Source organism: Citrus sinensis, chromosome 3, assembly GCF_022201045.2.
Source record: "Citrus sinensis cultivar Valencia sweet orange chromosome 3, DVS_A1.0, whole genome shotgun sequence".
Classification (NCBI taxonomy): Eukaryota; Viridiplantae; Streptophyta; class Magnoliopsida; order Sapindales; family Rutaceae; genus Citrus; species Citrus sinensis.
This window is the reverse complement of record NC_068558.1, coordinates 38901538-38916018: the sequence shown is the minus strand read 5'-3', so window position 1 is coordinate 38916018 and position 14481 is coordinate 38901538. Positions and strand designations below refer to the sequence as shown.

Genomic DNA, 14481 nt, shown 5'->3' with positions numbered 1-14481 from the left:
TGAGTTCACACATTTTCCATCCATCTCAAAAGCATTATCCTCCTATACTTGCTTCAAAACCAATTTGTTCAAATATTAGGCTCTTGGGGATCACTTATCCCTTGAATAAAAAGTCAACAATACCTTAAGGCTTAATCTGTGGAGCTCAGGTTCACGATTAAAACATGACATAATCGTGCTTCTTTGTCGTCAAAAAGGTGAAAAAGATCCATTTGTTTGATAGAAAGGTAGATTGTATAAAAAAGTTCGAAGATATTTTTAACTGCGCGGGTTGTGTCCTGGTGAAAAAATGCATAACCCGGCAGCTATTTTTAGTGCTATTTGAAAGTCACCTTCAATGGCAGCTCTCGTAGCTCAGTTGGTTAGAGCACCCGTTTAGTAAGCGGGAGGTCTTGAGTTCGACTCTCAACGAGAGCAATCAATTTTCAGAAAATGAAAAATTTTGGAAAAATGTCTTTTTAAAATGGTTAATTAATGACTCAAAATTTTTTAAAAAATTTAGGTGACAAATTTTTTTTATTAATTATATTACAGTTATAAAATATATTATAAATGAATTGAAAGATGCAAACATTTATATATCTTCAAAAAAATAAACTCAAAAATCCCAACTCCTAAAATGGAGAAAAAATACTACCAAATTACACGGAAATACATTTTTACTTCAATTTGATGCTAACTACAGTCACTTGAGTTCATAGAAATGGTGAAACGTAAACATCTTATAAATTATTGAAATTTATTTAGAAGAATATATTTATATTAGTTCAATTTTAATGCAGATGGTATATATTTTTATTATAAAAATTAAAACAGAATCCGGAAAACTTTATCCTAAACCTGTAAACAGCACTAATTCCCTACAAAACATGAGGGATCTATTAATACAATAGATAAAATTGCACTCTTCTTTAGAATAAAAAAATGAACAGGGACCGAAGTGATAAAAATAGCCCACTAAAATTTTCCCCACCATACGCTGTCAAGTCAGAAAGTGAGAGGCAGCGGGAAGCATTAGTTGTGATTTTTTTAATGATTTTTTTTTTTTTTTAAATTGATAACTAACAATAAGTGAATAACATCCCCAAATTCAAATGATTCAAGTCCAACGAATCAAAATCAACTATGCTAGGCTTAGCTCAAAAAAACTCTCCATTTCCGATATTCTTCTGCAAATTTCGCCGTAACCGACCGAAATTCAGTTGCCTTTTAGACCACGCCAACGTTATTGCGGCCGCGGCCGCTGCAGGAAAAGTCCATGGCGCCGTCACCTCAGCCATCACGCATGTCGCTGTCACCGCCGTCGCCATTGCTTCTGGTGCTTGTCTTTCTACTAAGGTTGATTTCCTGTGGCCTAAACTCGAGGAGCAACCCGGTATTTTACATTTTATCTTTTTCTTTCTTTTCATCTTTGTTCAATTTAGTCCAACTATTAACCGTAGTGAAACTTTTTGCTCTTATTCATAATTAATCATTTGAATTTAGACTGGTTTTAGTTATATCATCTTCTAATAATAGTGGTTCAGCTGAGGCTTAGAAGATAAGCTGACTCTAAGGTGATTTTGTGGTTGATTGATGAAAAATCTTTATTACTTTTACTCTTTACTAGAATTATTATATACCAAACATTGTGAAATTGAATTTCACAGTGGTTTTAGGCCACATTACCTCAGTACCAAAAATCGGCTAAGTTTAACTTATGATGCATTTTTTCGGTTAATGTTTACATAGTTTTCCATTAACCTTTTTTATCCTGAGAGCGTTGCAGGTACTTTTATAGTGGATGGAGTCGATGTAACTGGGTATCCCATATTTAATGATGAACAGGTTTAAAATCTGTGACTATACTGGCATCATGACTTGACACTTGCCTGCGTTTTGTCGTCATCTTCTGCCACTAAACCAGTTCCATCTGTCAAGGCAGGTGCAAAAGGCTATTGCATTTGCTAAAAGAGCTCACCATGGCCAGTTTCGCAAAACAGGAGATCCATATTTAACACATTGTATCCATACAGGAAGAATCTTAGCCATGCTGATTCCGTCAAGTGGCAAACGAGTATGCAATTCCGTTACTAGCCATTTTGTTTAAATTTTCCTCAGTTCTTGTGTTCTGTCATTTTATTTTAAATCACGGGTGGATCTATTTGATAATGCGCTTTAAACAATAAAATAAAGAGTAGTTTTGGCTATTTAACCTTATTAGAAAGTTAAAAAAGAGCTGCTTGGAGAAGCCTTAAATTTGAGCTTCTCCCAGTGGGCGTCAAAATGCATTTTTGACTCTTCATAAATTTTTTCTCCACTTGTAAACAATTGAGACCAAAAAAAAAAAAAAATCGAAAGAATTTTTAATAATAAAAAAAAAAGAGTTTGTTTAGCCAATGGAGAGGCAATTTCAGACAAGCATTGATTGTGATATCATATTATAGGAAATGAAATGGGAGTTGGGTTCATTGGAGTTGTTTAATAAGAAGTTAATTTTTTTTTACAATAAAACTTTTATCATGTTAAGTAATAATTAGCTGATATGAGACTCTTGTATCCTATGATAAAAGATAAGAGACTTAAACTATGTAAAAGAATTTCTATTTCATTGAAGTGTCTGCAGCAGAAAACTTCCCTTGCTCAAAGTCACAATGAGTTAAACCTTGCTAAGACAGTGAAATCTGCTGCAGGCTGTTGACACAGTCGTTGCTGGTATTCTACATGACGTTGTTGATGATGCATGTGAAAGTTTGGGCAGTATAGAAGAAGAGTTTGGTGATGAAGTAGCAAAATTGGTTGCTGGAGTTTCCAGATTAAGTTACATAAATCAGGTATTTTAAACTTGTTATTTCACTAAGCTTATCATTTCCCTCTTTCTTAATAAAATTTTTCATCCTTTATACCCTATTGGGTCTGTCCTCTTTCTACAGCGGGGCCTTGGATTCAGTGTTGCATAATGGATGGTAGTGACAGTGGGACTGGTTGGAGGGTAGGAATGCCATAGATTGTGGTGCTAATCTTTGTTGATATAACAAAAATTAGACAGTCCAGAAACACTATGTAAAATGATATCTCTGGCATTGAAACTCTTTAAAAATTATTTTTTAAGTCTGATATGAAATTACGGCTTCAAAAGAAGTTTTCCTTATATTGATTAATTGATATGGGAAGCTTTGCTAACTTCAAACCTCTCACTTTCTCTAAGTTAATCAAGGTTTATCTATTTATATCATCATTGTCACTATTATTGTTTTTTTTTTGTCCATTTTTAGTTTCATCTTGTAAACACATCACATTTTCTTCTCTTTGAGAAGAAAAATAAATCTGCTAGATTTTCATGGTTCATATCATGGCTTTCATTCTGAGTAAGTTTGATTTAATTTTGAAAGAAGAAATTCTTAATTAGATGGAGTTTGAATCACTCTTGTGAAATGGATCTCTTGATTTGAATCACTCTTATGAAAGGGAGCTCTCTTGATCTTACTGGCTTGCTGTTTTCATTAGAATTTAATATATTTTGGGAAAGAGGCTACGGATGCTAGAGATTTCCATTGGTTTTTGGTTGAAAGTCGAATTGTAAATTGGTGATACTTTAAAAAAAGGGAAGGAAAAACACACACACATAATGCGATGCCCTATTATAAGATAAACAACCACCAAAATCTAGTCCTTTGCCATTTAAAACCATAAATCCTAATCTACTAGCAAACTAACTAAATTGCAAATTAATCTTTTTAATTTATTAGCCTGTCCCAAACTTAAAGATCTTAAAACTGCCTTATCTACCAGCCAGTATGTCCTGCAGTATTGCTGTATGCTTTTTCCACCAGCTTGCTTGTGTTGCACTTATTTTCTGGAATATTTGGTGGCTTTTGCCTAATCTATTGTGTCTACCCTTTTCTCATTTATGTTTTCTCTTGTACATTTCCATGTGCTCTGAAGTTTTCTTCTTGCATCTCTTGTTCAGTTCATTTACTTATCAGAAGAATTTATTGTCATATTGTAGGATAGAGAAAAGACAAAGTTCATACATCTTAAAGTGGAAAGTTTACTTAAATTAGTTTAAATCCGTTTTGCTCATTAGGTCATCATTTATTTATTATTTTTGTAGTATAATAATGTTATTATTTCTGTGCAATCAAGATGAAATTTTCTCGTCTCTATGCCTTGATTTAAACCGAGTCAAATTTTATCCTTTGCTTTTCTCTGGTTTTCTCCTTTTGTCACTTAACCAAGCAGCTATTTTGCAGCTACTTAGGAGACATCGGAGGATAAATGTAAACCAGGGTACCCTTGGTCATGAAGAGGTATGAAACTGGACTACTGAAACATGATAACTATCAACTCACCCCCTAAATTTAGAAATTATAGATTTGATCTATAATCTTGAGTCAGAAATGTCAGTTTGGTTTCTTTTCCTGAGTATGATAATCTAGTTATATTTTCTACATAATTTATCAGAAGTTGTAACCTAATGTGGGGTGTAGTCAACTTGTAGAAATTAATAAATTACTTAATTGCTTTTCATGCAGTTTGCAACATTTAGTTAATCAGACTTCCACAAACCAATTTTTATTGTACTCAAGTATGCTGGTTGAGAAATTTTTTCTTCAATTAAAAGGAAAATTGAAGAGAATAGAGGTGTTTTATTCGTTTATTTATTTCTTTGTGGGAAATTATCGCACAACCGCCTCAAGAATGTCGTAACTACAAGTAGCCACCATAAGTTTCTGATAATATCTTTGCACCACCTCAAGTTTTACCTTCTTAACTATATCCATGGGCAGAATATTCTTTTATCTTATATTCCTTGACGGTGGCTAATGGAGTTAATGGAAAAGGGGTTGGTTGTATAAAATTAAAACTTAAGGTGGTGCAAAGATAATATCAAAAACTTGTGGTGTTCACTTTCAATATTCTTGAGGTGGTTGGAGGATAATTTTTCCTTTAAAAAAAAATGGGGGAATTTATCATATAGGTCCTTGAGTTCTCACATTTTGTTAAATATGGATAGAATTTGTGGCATTTTACTTTGTAAGACATGGCCGTTAATTTGCATTTGTTAATTTTGATAGCGTGTACCTATTCTTCACTGAACTCAAGTTATGAATTCCTAATTTTCCCCACTTGAATGTGAAAATTAATGTATAAAAATAACAATAGAGACCTTTTAATAGAAATGAGATAAACAATGCCTTCTATAATAAAACATGGAAATTCAAGGTATTTCATATAATTATTTGTATAATCTTTTGTTTCTTAGCCGAAAATTCAAGGAGCAATATGATAAAACCAATTTTTGGAAGTTTAACTTGAGGAGTTTTGTTGGTCTAAAAAGATAAAATTAATTCAAGTAGCTGTGCTACTTTCTAGTCTCATACTTTTGTTGTGCATCTCGAAGGCAAATGACTTACGAGTTATGCTCTTGGGCATGGTTGATGATCCACGTGTGGTGCTTATCAAGCTTGCGGACCGTCTTCACAATATGAGAACCATGTACCAACTCTTCACTTTGAGTATTACTTTATGCCTATTAAAAAGTGATTCCATTCTCAGAAACTTTGTACTTCTCTGTTAATGTTTTTATGACATTTTGAATCCCGGTCTTTTAGAGGCTTAAAGAATTTGTCAATAATTTTAGATTATGGTATTTGAGTTCAGTTATGTTCTGCCACCAGCAAAGGCTCGAGCTGTAGCACAGGAGACGCTGCTTATTTGGTGCTCACTTGCTTCCAGATTGGGTTTGTGGGCGCTGAAAGCTGAATTAGAAGATCTTTGCTTTGCTGTTCTTCAGGTTTGCTCATAATCTTTTAGGGCTTAGTCATTTCATTTATGTAGAGAGAAACATGCTTTGCATGACTTAAGTAATAATGTAATGAGTAACCATTTGCATCTTAGTTTCAAACGTGTATAAGAAAAAGGGACGGATCATAGTTAGCAATTCTGGTTTGTTGTTGAAATTTGTGTATTGCTAGTCTTTTAGTGTCTTCCTCTTTATGCACCATGTTATTTAAGCAGTCGTTAATGTTGACTTTTAAAATCAATAAATAATCATTTAAAGAAGTAGTTAAATGTTTGGTAAATTTTTTATTTTAAAAGTACTGTTGAGTTTTAAAATCAATGAATGTTCATTTGGTAATCCTCATTGTTAAATGATGTGACTTTACTTGATAATTTAAATGAGCATAATGTCGAACTAAATTGCTTCAATACACACACATGCACCCATCCATAAATGCATACATAATTTACAAATATACTTATGCATGTCTATGTATAATTATATTTTCATTAATATATTAGTATTGAAGTTGAACATGAACAATTTTTTGTCCTTATATAATTGATTAATCTATGCAGATAGTGTTGAGTCTATATGATTTTTCCTTTATTATATTTTTGATAGAAAACAATAACTGTATATATTAATAGAAAGAAACGAGATTAGAAAAGCCAGACCAAATTGTTTAAAACTATAGAAAGAACTTTTGAAAGTATTCCTGTATAGATTTGAACAGGCCCCATGATAGCTCTATATATTTGTATCTCGGACAAGTTCAAAACTTTCCAAAAAAAACTTGATTCTGGAGGAATTTGGCATTAGTACCAGCATTAAACACCAGCAGCAACATTTTTGGAATTATAAGTTAAGGAAAAAAAAATTATTGCCAAAATTATATTTTGAAAAGCAACTCTTTTCTCATTCTTTAAAATCTGCTAAAGAATTGGGTGACTTTTCCAATAGTAATTAAAATAGTTTTACCAAGCACGTACAATGACTTTTAACTGCTCAAACTTTTGACCATCTCAGTAGCCATCTCAAACCAGCCATAAGGGATTTTGATCAATGAGTTGGCCATTGTTTTCTTACTGACGTTTTAGGCTAAAAGTCGTCTTCCTATTTTTCTATTTACTTGTTGCAGACTGTACTACTTCTTCTTAACCTATACTAATTGTATCTTATTTTCTATGGCAATGCCCTAATCTTTAGCCTCAAATTTTCCGGAAGATGCGAGCTGATCTAGCATCCATGTGGAGCCCTAGAAACAGAGTAGGCTATTCAAGAAGAATAACTACAATAGTTAGCTCACCACCCTTGGATGAAAGAACTGCTTCTGATGATGAAAGTTTTACAACATTTGATGAGCATGTTTTAAGCATGAAGGTATGCATATTATTCAGAAAAATTGTTTATATCTATTTTTTATTTCCTTAAATATTGGATAACATTCCACATTAAATGATGAATCTCGTATGAGTATGATGCAATGATTCTGATTCCAATAATATCTTTGAAACTGTTTGGTTTGCATGCATAGTTATATATCACGTTTTTCTATTTTTTAAATCGCATTTGTATTTATTTATTATTATTTTTTTTTAACAGCAAGCTTCATTCTCTTACTGTTTATAATCATGCAATTTGAAAAAAAATGAAGTAATGAACATGGAAACTCTAGGTACCGGAACGTGATCACAATGCTTCAGAACCTGAACTTTAGCAGTATTAGAATAGATTTAAACCAACAATCTAAAATGGCTGTTATGGGATGAATTCTTGTTTCAACCTAGATATAATGATCAGTGGTCAGTAGGCAGATTGGCAGCAGCTTGGGAGAGTGATTGTAGCTTGCTGAAAGAAATGGAATAGTTTTCGGTGGTAGGTGGATCATAGGGCTGTTGATTAAGTCATTTATCCAATAATTCTGTCTGCAGGATCTTTTGGAAGCTGTTGTGCCTTTTGATATCTTATCAGATCGCAGAAAACGGACTAAATTTCTTCATGATCTTGCTAAAAGTTCAGAGGCTCAAAAAAAAGCCAAGGTTGTGCAGGATGCTGGAATCGCTTTGACATCGCTGGTAGCCTGTGAAGAAGCACTTGAGAAGGAGTTACTTATATCAACTTCGTACGGGTTGCTTCTCCCATTAGTTTTGCTGCTTGTAAATCAGAAGAAAATCACTTTTAATCCATAATTCAATTTCCATTTTATAATGCATACAATGGAGCAACCACTATCACTTTCACCGTACATAATGACTCTCTCCTCGCTCACTTTCTGTTTTGTGATTGCAGTTACATTCCAGGAATGGAGGTTACTTTATCCAGCCGACTAAAAAGCTTGTACAGTATCTTCAGCAAGGTATTAATGAAGTTTATGGCTTTGTTATCCAAATGACATTTAGGATATTTGGGCCTTGATTTTTCCATGCTTAACCTTTTACAATTTAAATCTTGAAAAGAATTATGTCCATAGGTGTATTTTCCTTTTACTGCAAGGTCACAGAATGTTCTAAATAGGCATTGCTCATTATATGGAGAAACATAACATTATGTCATATCCTATGTAGAAGTGGACGGTAGTATTAACATCTTGTTTTTTCCTGGCAAATTTATTATAACTGGAGAATGAAGTCTGTCTTATCACTATTATTATGCCAAAGGCACCATAGCTCTGTGATTCTATTGCATAGGATAATAAATTATTAAACTTGGATTTAGGAACTTCGCTGTATGAGTGATATAATTCCACATTTAGTTTTTCATTCTCATATGAACTCCTGAAAGAGCTTTCAATGTCCAAAAGTCTCTTTCTTGTCCTAATGTTGGGGTAACGAAAACTTTGTTTACACCTATGAATTTAATTAAACACCTTGCAACCAATTGATCAAACTCATCCAAGCTGTCAAACACATTCCAAAATCTTGTTTGAATGGTTCAAATAGAGAATATGGTGGTACACAAGCAACAGGAAAATAAAATCAACACAAAAAAAATCAACCACAACATAAAACGAGCAATTACTTAGTTCACCAACTTGGCTACGTCCTTGGAGATCATCAATTTCACTTGATAAGAAAATTCAGTGATACGAGGATTTACCCTTAATAATTGCTTCCTCACACTCTAGCTCTTAATTTTTCAACCTCACTAACTCTCAATGTTTTAGGGATTCTGTCTTTTTGCTCTCTCATTTCCCTCTATCAAAATTTTGTCTTTCCTGCCGACCATAAAACAGAAATTAAAAAACTGTTCCTTTAGTTTATTTAAGTTAAATATTTAGCCCTTATATAGTATAGCCTTTAGTGAAATATTGATCTCCTATTGCATTAATTTGAAGGACCACAAGTATGAAGTAAAAGAGAAAAAATAGTTGGCAAGCAATTTATCTGAATGACTAAAGTAGACCTTGTTGGATTTTATCTTACTTGGCTTTTTGATCTCCTATGTGCTTTAGTTCGCTAGTTAAGTAATATATGCTACACTAATTTTATTCCATCATTAATTTTTATTTGAAAACTATCAAGTATAATATTTGTGTTTTATCTTCTTTTCATGCAGATGAGACGAAAAGACGTAGGTATCCATAAAGTATATGATGCTCGTGCATTGAGGGTAGTGGTTGGAGACAAGAATGGAACTCTACATGGACCTGCAATTCAGTGCTGCTACAGCCTTCTTGATATTGTCCATAGGTACATCATTGTGTTCCTTTTATTTAATTATTGTTGGATATGTTCAATTCGTGTCTTCAGGAACATTGATGTGAGCTTTTTTTGACAAATAAAATTATTTTGAAATATTTTAGATCATAGCTACACTAGTTTTATAGACTCAGAAAATGCATCTGGTTTCCCTGATTTTTGCTTTTGTTGATACGCTGGATTTTATAAGTGATCATACATTTTAAGCAACTAGTTCAAAGTAGCATGGTGATGCATTATTACATAAATTTGCTGTCTTTGTACTTCCTAAAACTACACCAACTCTGACAATCTTTCCTTTTTGCAGGCTCTGGATCCCTATTGATGGTGAATTTGATGATTACATTGTTAATCCAAAGCCTAGTGGGTATCAGGTTATGTTTCACTACAAACACTTCTGCCGTGAAGATACATTATGAAAGAATAAAAGAAATTACTAAGATGTGGCGCCTTGCATACAACCATTCTGAGTTGCATTATAAAGATATTATTCTAGCCTAAAGAAACAGAAATCAAGTTACTATTAGATTTTTATAGTTCAAAGAGAATCTTGAGGAAAAAGTTGAAGTTGCAGCTAATCATTTGGTTGTAGCTATGTTAGATTATTTTGATAGCCTACAATTAAGCTGAGATACAGTTTTCTGGACAACTGCTTACCAGTGTCAGTTATTTTCATTGGAAAGTTCTGATCAGTGGCTGAGACTTGAGAAATTGTATATATGATCTTGTGAGGGAAGGAGTCACATAATTTACATTAAAGAAGATTGTCCTCTTGATATATCAGTGTTTTTGCTTATCACTTACAGTTTAATTTGTTTTATATCAAAAGGGTTTCTGATTTTGTTCATTGATATAATTCGATTTGTGTTCCAAACATTTATCTTGTGTTGGAGTTCAAACCTGCGTTTTGTTAAATATTTGCAGTCTCTGCATACTGCTGTACAAGGACCTGACGGTTCAGCTTTGGAGGTTCAGATAAGAACACAGGTATTTTATGTGGTTCCAATGCTTTTTTTTTTTTTTTGGAGACGATGGTTCCAATCCTTTATGATGTCAAAATTGTGCTCTATTTTCCAGAAAATGCATGAATATGCTGAACACGGGCTCGCGGCACACTGGCTTTATAAAGAAACTGGAAACAAGTTGCAGTCCATTAGCAGTATGGATGAATCTGATATAGAAGCATCTTCCTCTCTGTCCAAAGATACGGATGACCATAATCCCTTGGATACTGATTTGTTTCAGAAGTATAGTTCTCTGAAAATGGGCCATCCAGTTATTAGGGTTGAAGGAAGTAACTTACTTGCTGCTGTTATAATTAGGTTTGTCATATATTTTTAATGTATTTATTATTCTTCATAGCATAGTCACTTATCAACCTTTGCATGCATGTTGTGTTTTCAGAGTAGAAAAGGGTGGAAGAGAATTACTTGTTGCTGTGAGCTTTGGACTTGCAGCTTCTGAAGTGGTGGCTGACAGAAGACCTTCTTTCCAGATAAAGTGCTGGGAAGCTTATGCAAGATTATACAAAAAGGTTGAGTTCCTTCTCTTCATGTCTTGATTACTTTGTCTAATCACCTAATGAGCATTATGAGTTTGAGGATTCTATTTATGGTTACCACATGACATTGATTAGACAAAATGAAAATGGTTAGTAATAAGAAATTTGAATGATTGGGGAATTGGTTAGCTCCCACATTAGGATGTAGTGGTGGACTGGTGGTAATAAAAGTTACAGGAAGTGAAGATATAGTAAGAGGCTCAACAGAAAGAAATAATCGGTCTTTTGATGAAACCTATGTTCCAAATGCTATTACCCATTTGGGACATTGACTGGTGATGCCATGGTGAAGCAAGCGAGGAGAAACTAGATACAGAATTTAGGTCTGTAGAAGTTCAAAAATCCTTGTTAAGAAAAAAAAAATTACAATTTTAAATTTCTACTTATGGTTGGTGTTCATGTAATCAGAAGCAACATTATTTTTAATGCTGCTATAGTGAGAATATTTGTTTAGGGTTTGTTCATGTAATTGGCAGCGTTAAAAATCCTTTGGATCTTTCCACTAATGTTAACTAACAAACTGCTGGGACTCTATGTTCAACTGTTTCTAAAAGATATTCTTTTTGCTTCCACATAAAGAGCGAAATTGGTTTGAAAACTGAAAATAGATGCTCAAGATTTCTTATTACCATACATCATCTTTTGGGCTCTGAAGAGAATAAACCACAATTTTTATCTTTGGCATTTGTTCCTTGTGTTATATGAAGAAGTTTAGAGGGAATGCTGTTTAGAAAATAACAATACTCATGCTTATTTTGGAAAAAAAAAAAAGAATTTTAGATTGATTTGTCTGGAAGGATTTGGATAAAAATAATCATAAATTTTATGGAAGAGACCCAAAATTAGTGTTAGTTTACAAAAATAACTGCCTTAGGCCCTTACTATTTTTCTTACTTTAGTAGCCTAAAAAGAGCATTTTGGACAATGATGCACCTAAGTAGACAGTGTTAATTGACACTTTCTACTGCAATCGATAGAGGACATCTATCACGGTTGACACTGTCTCCTTAATAGACCTGTGCAAGACTCTTTCAATCAGCACCATCGATCGCGATAGACTGTGATAGACAAACATTCTCAATTGCAATGGATAGGCACGGCAGCATGCCAACTTACTTAAGGGCATTATTGTCCAAAATACCCATTTTTGGCTGCTGAAGTCAGAAAAATGAAAAGTGATATACTTTTGTCACTTAGTCCTAATTTTGGGCCATTTCCATAAATTCCGCAAAATAATATCAGAAAATTTCAGTTTGACTTAATGCTTTCCGGTGAATTTCTTCGGTATGAAGCCTAAAATGATTTACCTGTAATGCTGAACTGCCAACATTGCTATTTTGTTGCTGAGATGGCTGAATGATGTCTTGAGAAACAGCAAGGTGGGGTGACAAATGGAAAAATAATACGTTAAGATCTTTCTACTTACCATTTCTGTTTTTTAACCATCTTATACGGGGATCTTAGATGCAGGATATTCTCTTAGGGTTGCATAGATCCTTGTCTAATCTGTATCATCTCAACCGATGTTGAAAACATCTAATTGAGTGCCTTCAACTGCAGAGTTGTGATTAATTTGTTGAAGCAATACCATAAGAATTGGAAAGAATAATATGTAGGATTAATTGAATTATTTTCAAACTGTTAATTTACACCTGAAGTCTTCATTTTAGTGGTATTGACAATGATATAATAATTTTGTCTATGTAGCAAGTCATCATTCAACTTATCTCGTTTTCTGTTGCCAACTTGACTTTTCAGGCATCAGATGAGTGGTGGTGTCAACCTGGACATGGGGATTGGTGTACTTGCCTAGAGAAGTATACTCTTTGTCGAGATGGCATGTACCACAAAGTATGTTTAATATGCACTTATTGAGCGAGCATAATCATGAACTTCAGATTTTGGTAACATAAACAGTCTGGAAAGGAATGATAAGAGGACAACTGAATAGAGAAAAGAAACAGAAAGAACAGTTGCCATGTCATTCGTACTGAATGAAGCATAAAACCATATATATATATATATATATATGGTAGTTTTTTGGTCCGGAATTTTAAAGTGTGGGAAAGTCCGGGAGCTTTAAAACCGCAGGGTTTTAAAGTTTTCCCATCCTTTCCTGCACTTTAAAATTCTGGATTGAAAATTTTCTATATATAGATATATATAATAATCATTCTCTAAAGAAATCTTATTGGCATATAGACTGAACACTTGGGTTCACAATTGTTATCAAATTTTGTCTGATTTATATTATCATTTTATACAGCAAATAATGTTGTTCTAAATATTTAATGGGCTAAGTTAGAATATTTTATGTTTGAACTTCTCTTTATGCAGCAAGACCAGTTTGGGCGCTTACTACCAACCTTCATCCAGATCACTCATTTAACCGAAGAAGAAGAATCTGAATATTGGGCTGTTGTCTCTGCTGTCTTCGAGGGGAAACCAGTTGATTCTGTTGTATCCAGGCGGAGCTCAGACTCTGTTGCTCCAACTTCCATGGAAGCTAGTATCAACAATAAGGTTTGTTGCAACATTCTTACCACCTGAGACTTCATGTTCGTAGTAGATCTTTTAATGCAGAATTGCATGTGTTTTTCTGTTAATGTTAGCGTTCTGGTTCTTTATTGCAGACAGACAGGCCCAGAAACAAGTTTTTGTGAATTAAATGTGAAATACTAATATCCACTGCAAATGACTAATGTCTACGTGTTAACTTTAGGTTCGTCTATTGAGGACAATGCTTCGGTGGGAAGAGCAACTACGCTCTGAAGCTAGTCTCAGACAATCAAAGCTCGGTGGAAAGGCTAATGGCAATCCTGATTCTGTGGTCCCTGGTGAGGTGGTGATTGTGTGTTGGCCAAATGGTGAAATAATGAGGTTGAGGTCTGGCAGCACTGCAGCAGATGCAGCTATGAAAGTAGGACTTGAGGGAAAGCTGGTTTTGGTCAACGGTCAGTTGGTGTTACCCAACACTGAGCTCAAAGATGGTGATATAGTTGAAGTTAAGTGTAAGTAAATAAAAACTAAGAAGTCGTAGGTAGCAGGTATATATATATATATATATATATATATATATATATATATATATATATATATATATGCAACTAAATTGCCATTCTGACGGAGTATGGTAGCTCAGTAGCTCTAGCTCTAGCTCTAGCTCTAGCTCTGAATATTTGAGGGCATATTGAAGCATGAAGGGCGAGCCCTACTTCAAGATTATATATGTAAATTGATTCTGTTTAGTTCTTTGTGTAAATATAGACAATTTTACTACAGCAGAAAGTAGTATTGTTATTGAGACTTGAACTTTTAAGAAAAAGATATATAGATTTATTGATGGAATCAAATATGCAGTATACACATACAAAGGTATTCAGTAATTGGGAAAAAATCAATATACAAAGTTGGAAGAATTTGATTTCACTTATTTTTTCTTATCTCATTGGCTC

General features: G+C 33.6%; 1 protein-coding gene and 1 non-coding gene across 4 annotated transcripts; both read left to right on the top strand.

The window, feature by feature from the left end:
* The first annotated feature begins 343 nt into the window (after window positions 1-343).
* On the top strand, window positions 344-417 carry TRNAT-AGU (transfer RNA threonine (anticodon AGU)). Its single transcript has one exon. It is a non-coding gene; the product is annotated as a tRNA-Thr (tRNA).
* Window positions 418-1037: 620 nt separating this feature from the next.
* On the top strand, window positions 1038-14330 carry LOC102608528 (hypothetical protein). Of its 3 annotated transcripts, XM_052438671.1 has the most exons (18): window positions 1038-1375; window positions 1769-1827; window positions 1925-2056; window positions 2673-2813; window positions 4233-4289; window positions 5384-5478; window positions 5644-5776; window positions 6974-7147; window positions 7699-7889; window positions 8057-8123; window positions 9323-9456; window positions 9773-9839; window positions 10390-10452; window positions 10543-10787; window positions 10870-10999; window positions 12785-12877; window positions 13364-13549; window positions 13749-14330. In XM_052438671.1, the coding sequence occupies exons 1-18, from the start codon at window positions 1126-1128 to the stop codon at window positions 14043-14045; spliced, it is 2514 nt and encodes an 837-aa protein (XP_052294631.1). In that variant the 5' UTR covers window positions 1038-1125; the 3' UTR covers window positions 14046-14330. The 3 variants fall into 3 exon arrangements, with proteins under 3 accessions (XP_052294631.1, XP_052294633.1, XP_052294632.1); XM_052438673.1 differs by lacking the exon at window positions 1769-1827 and having other exon boundaries at window positions 1228-1375; window positions 1828-2056; XM_052438672.1 differs by lacking the exon at window positions 1038-1375 and having other exon boundaries at window positions 1777-1827; window positions 1921-2056.
* The last annotated feature ends 151 nt before the right edge of the window (window positions 14331-14481 follow it).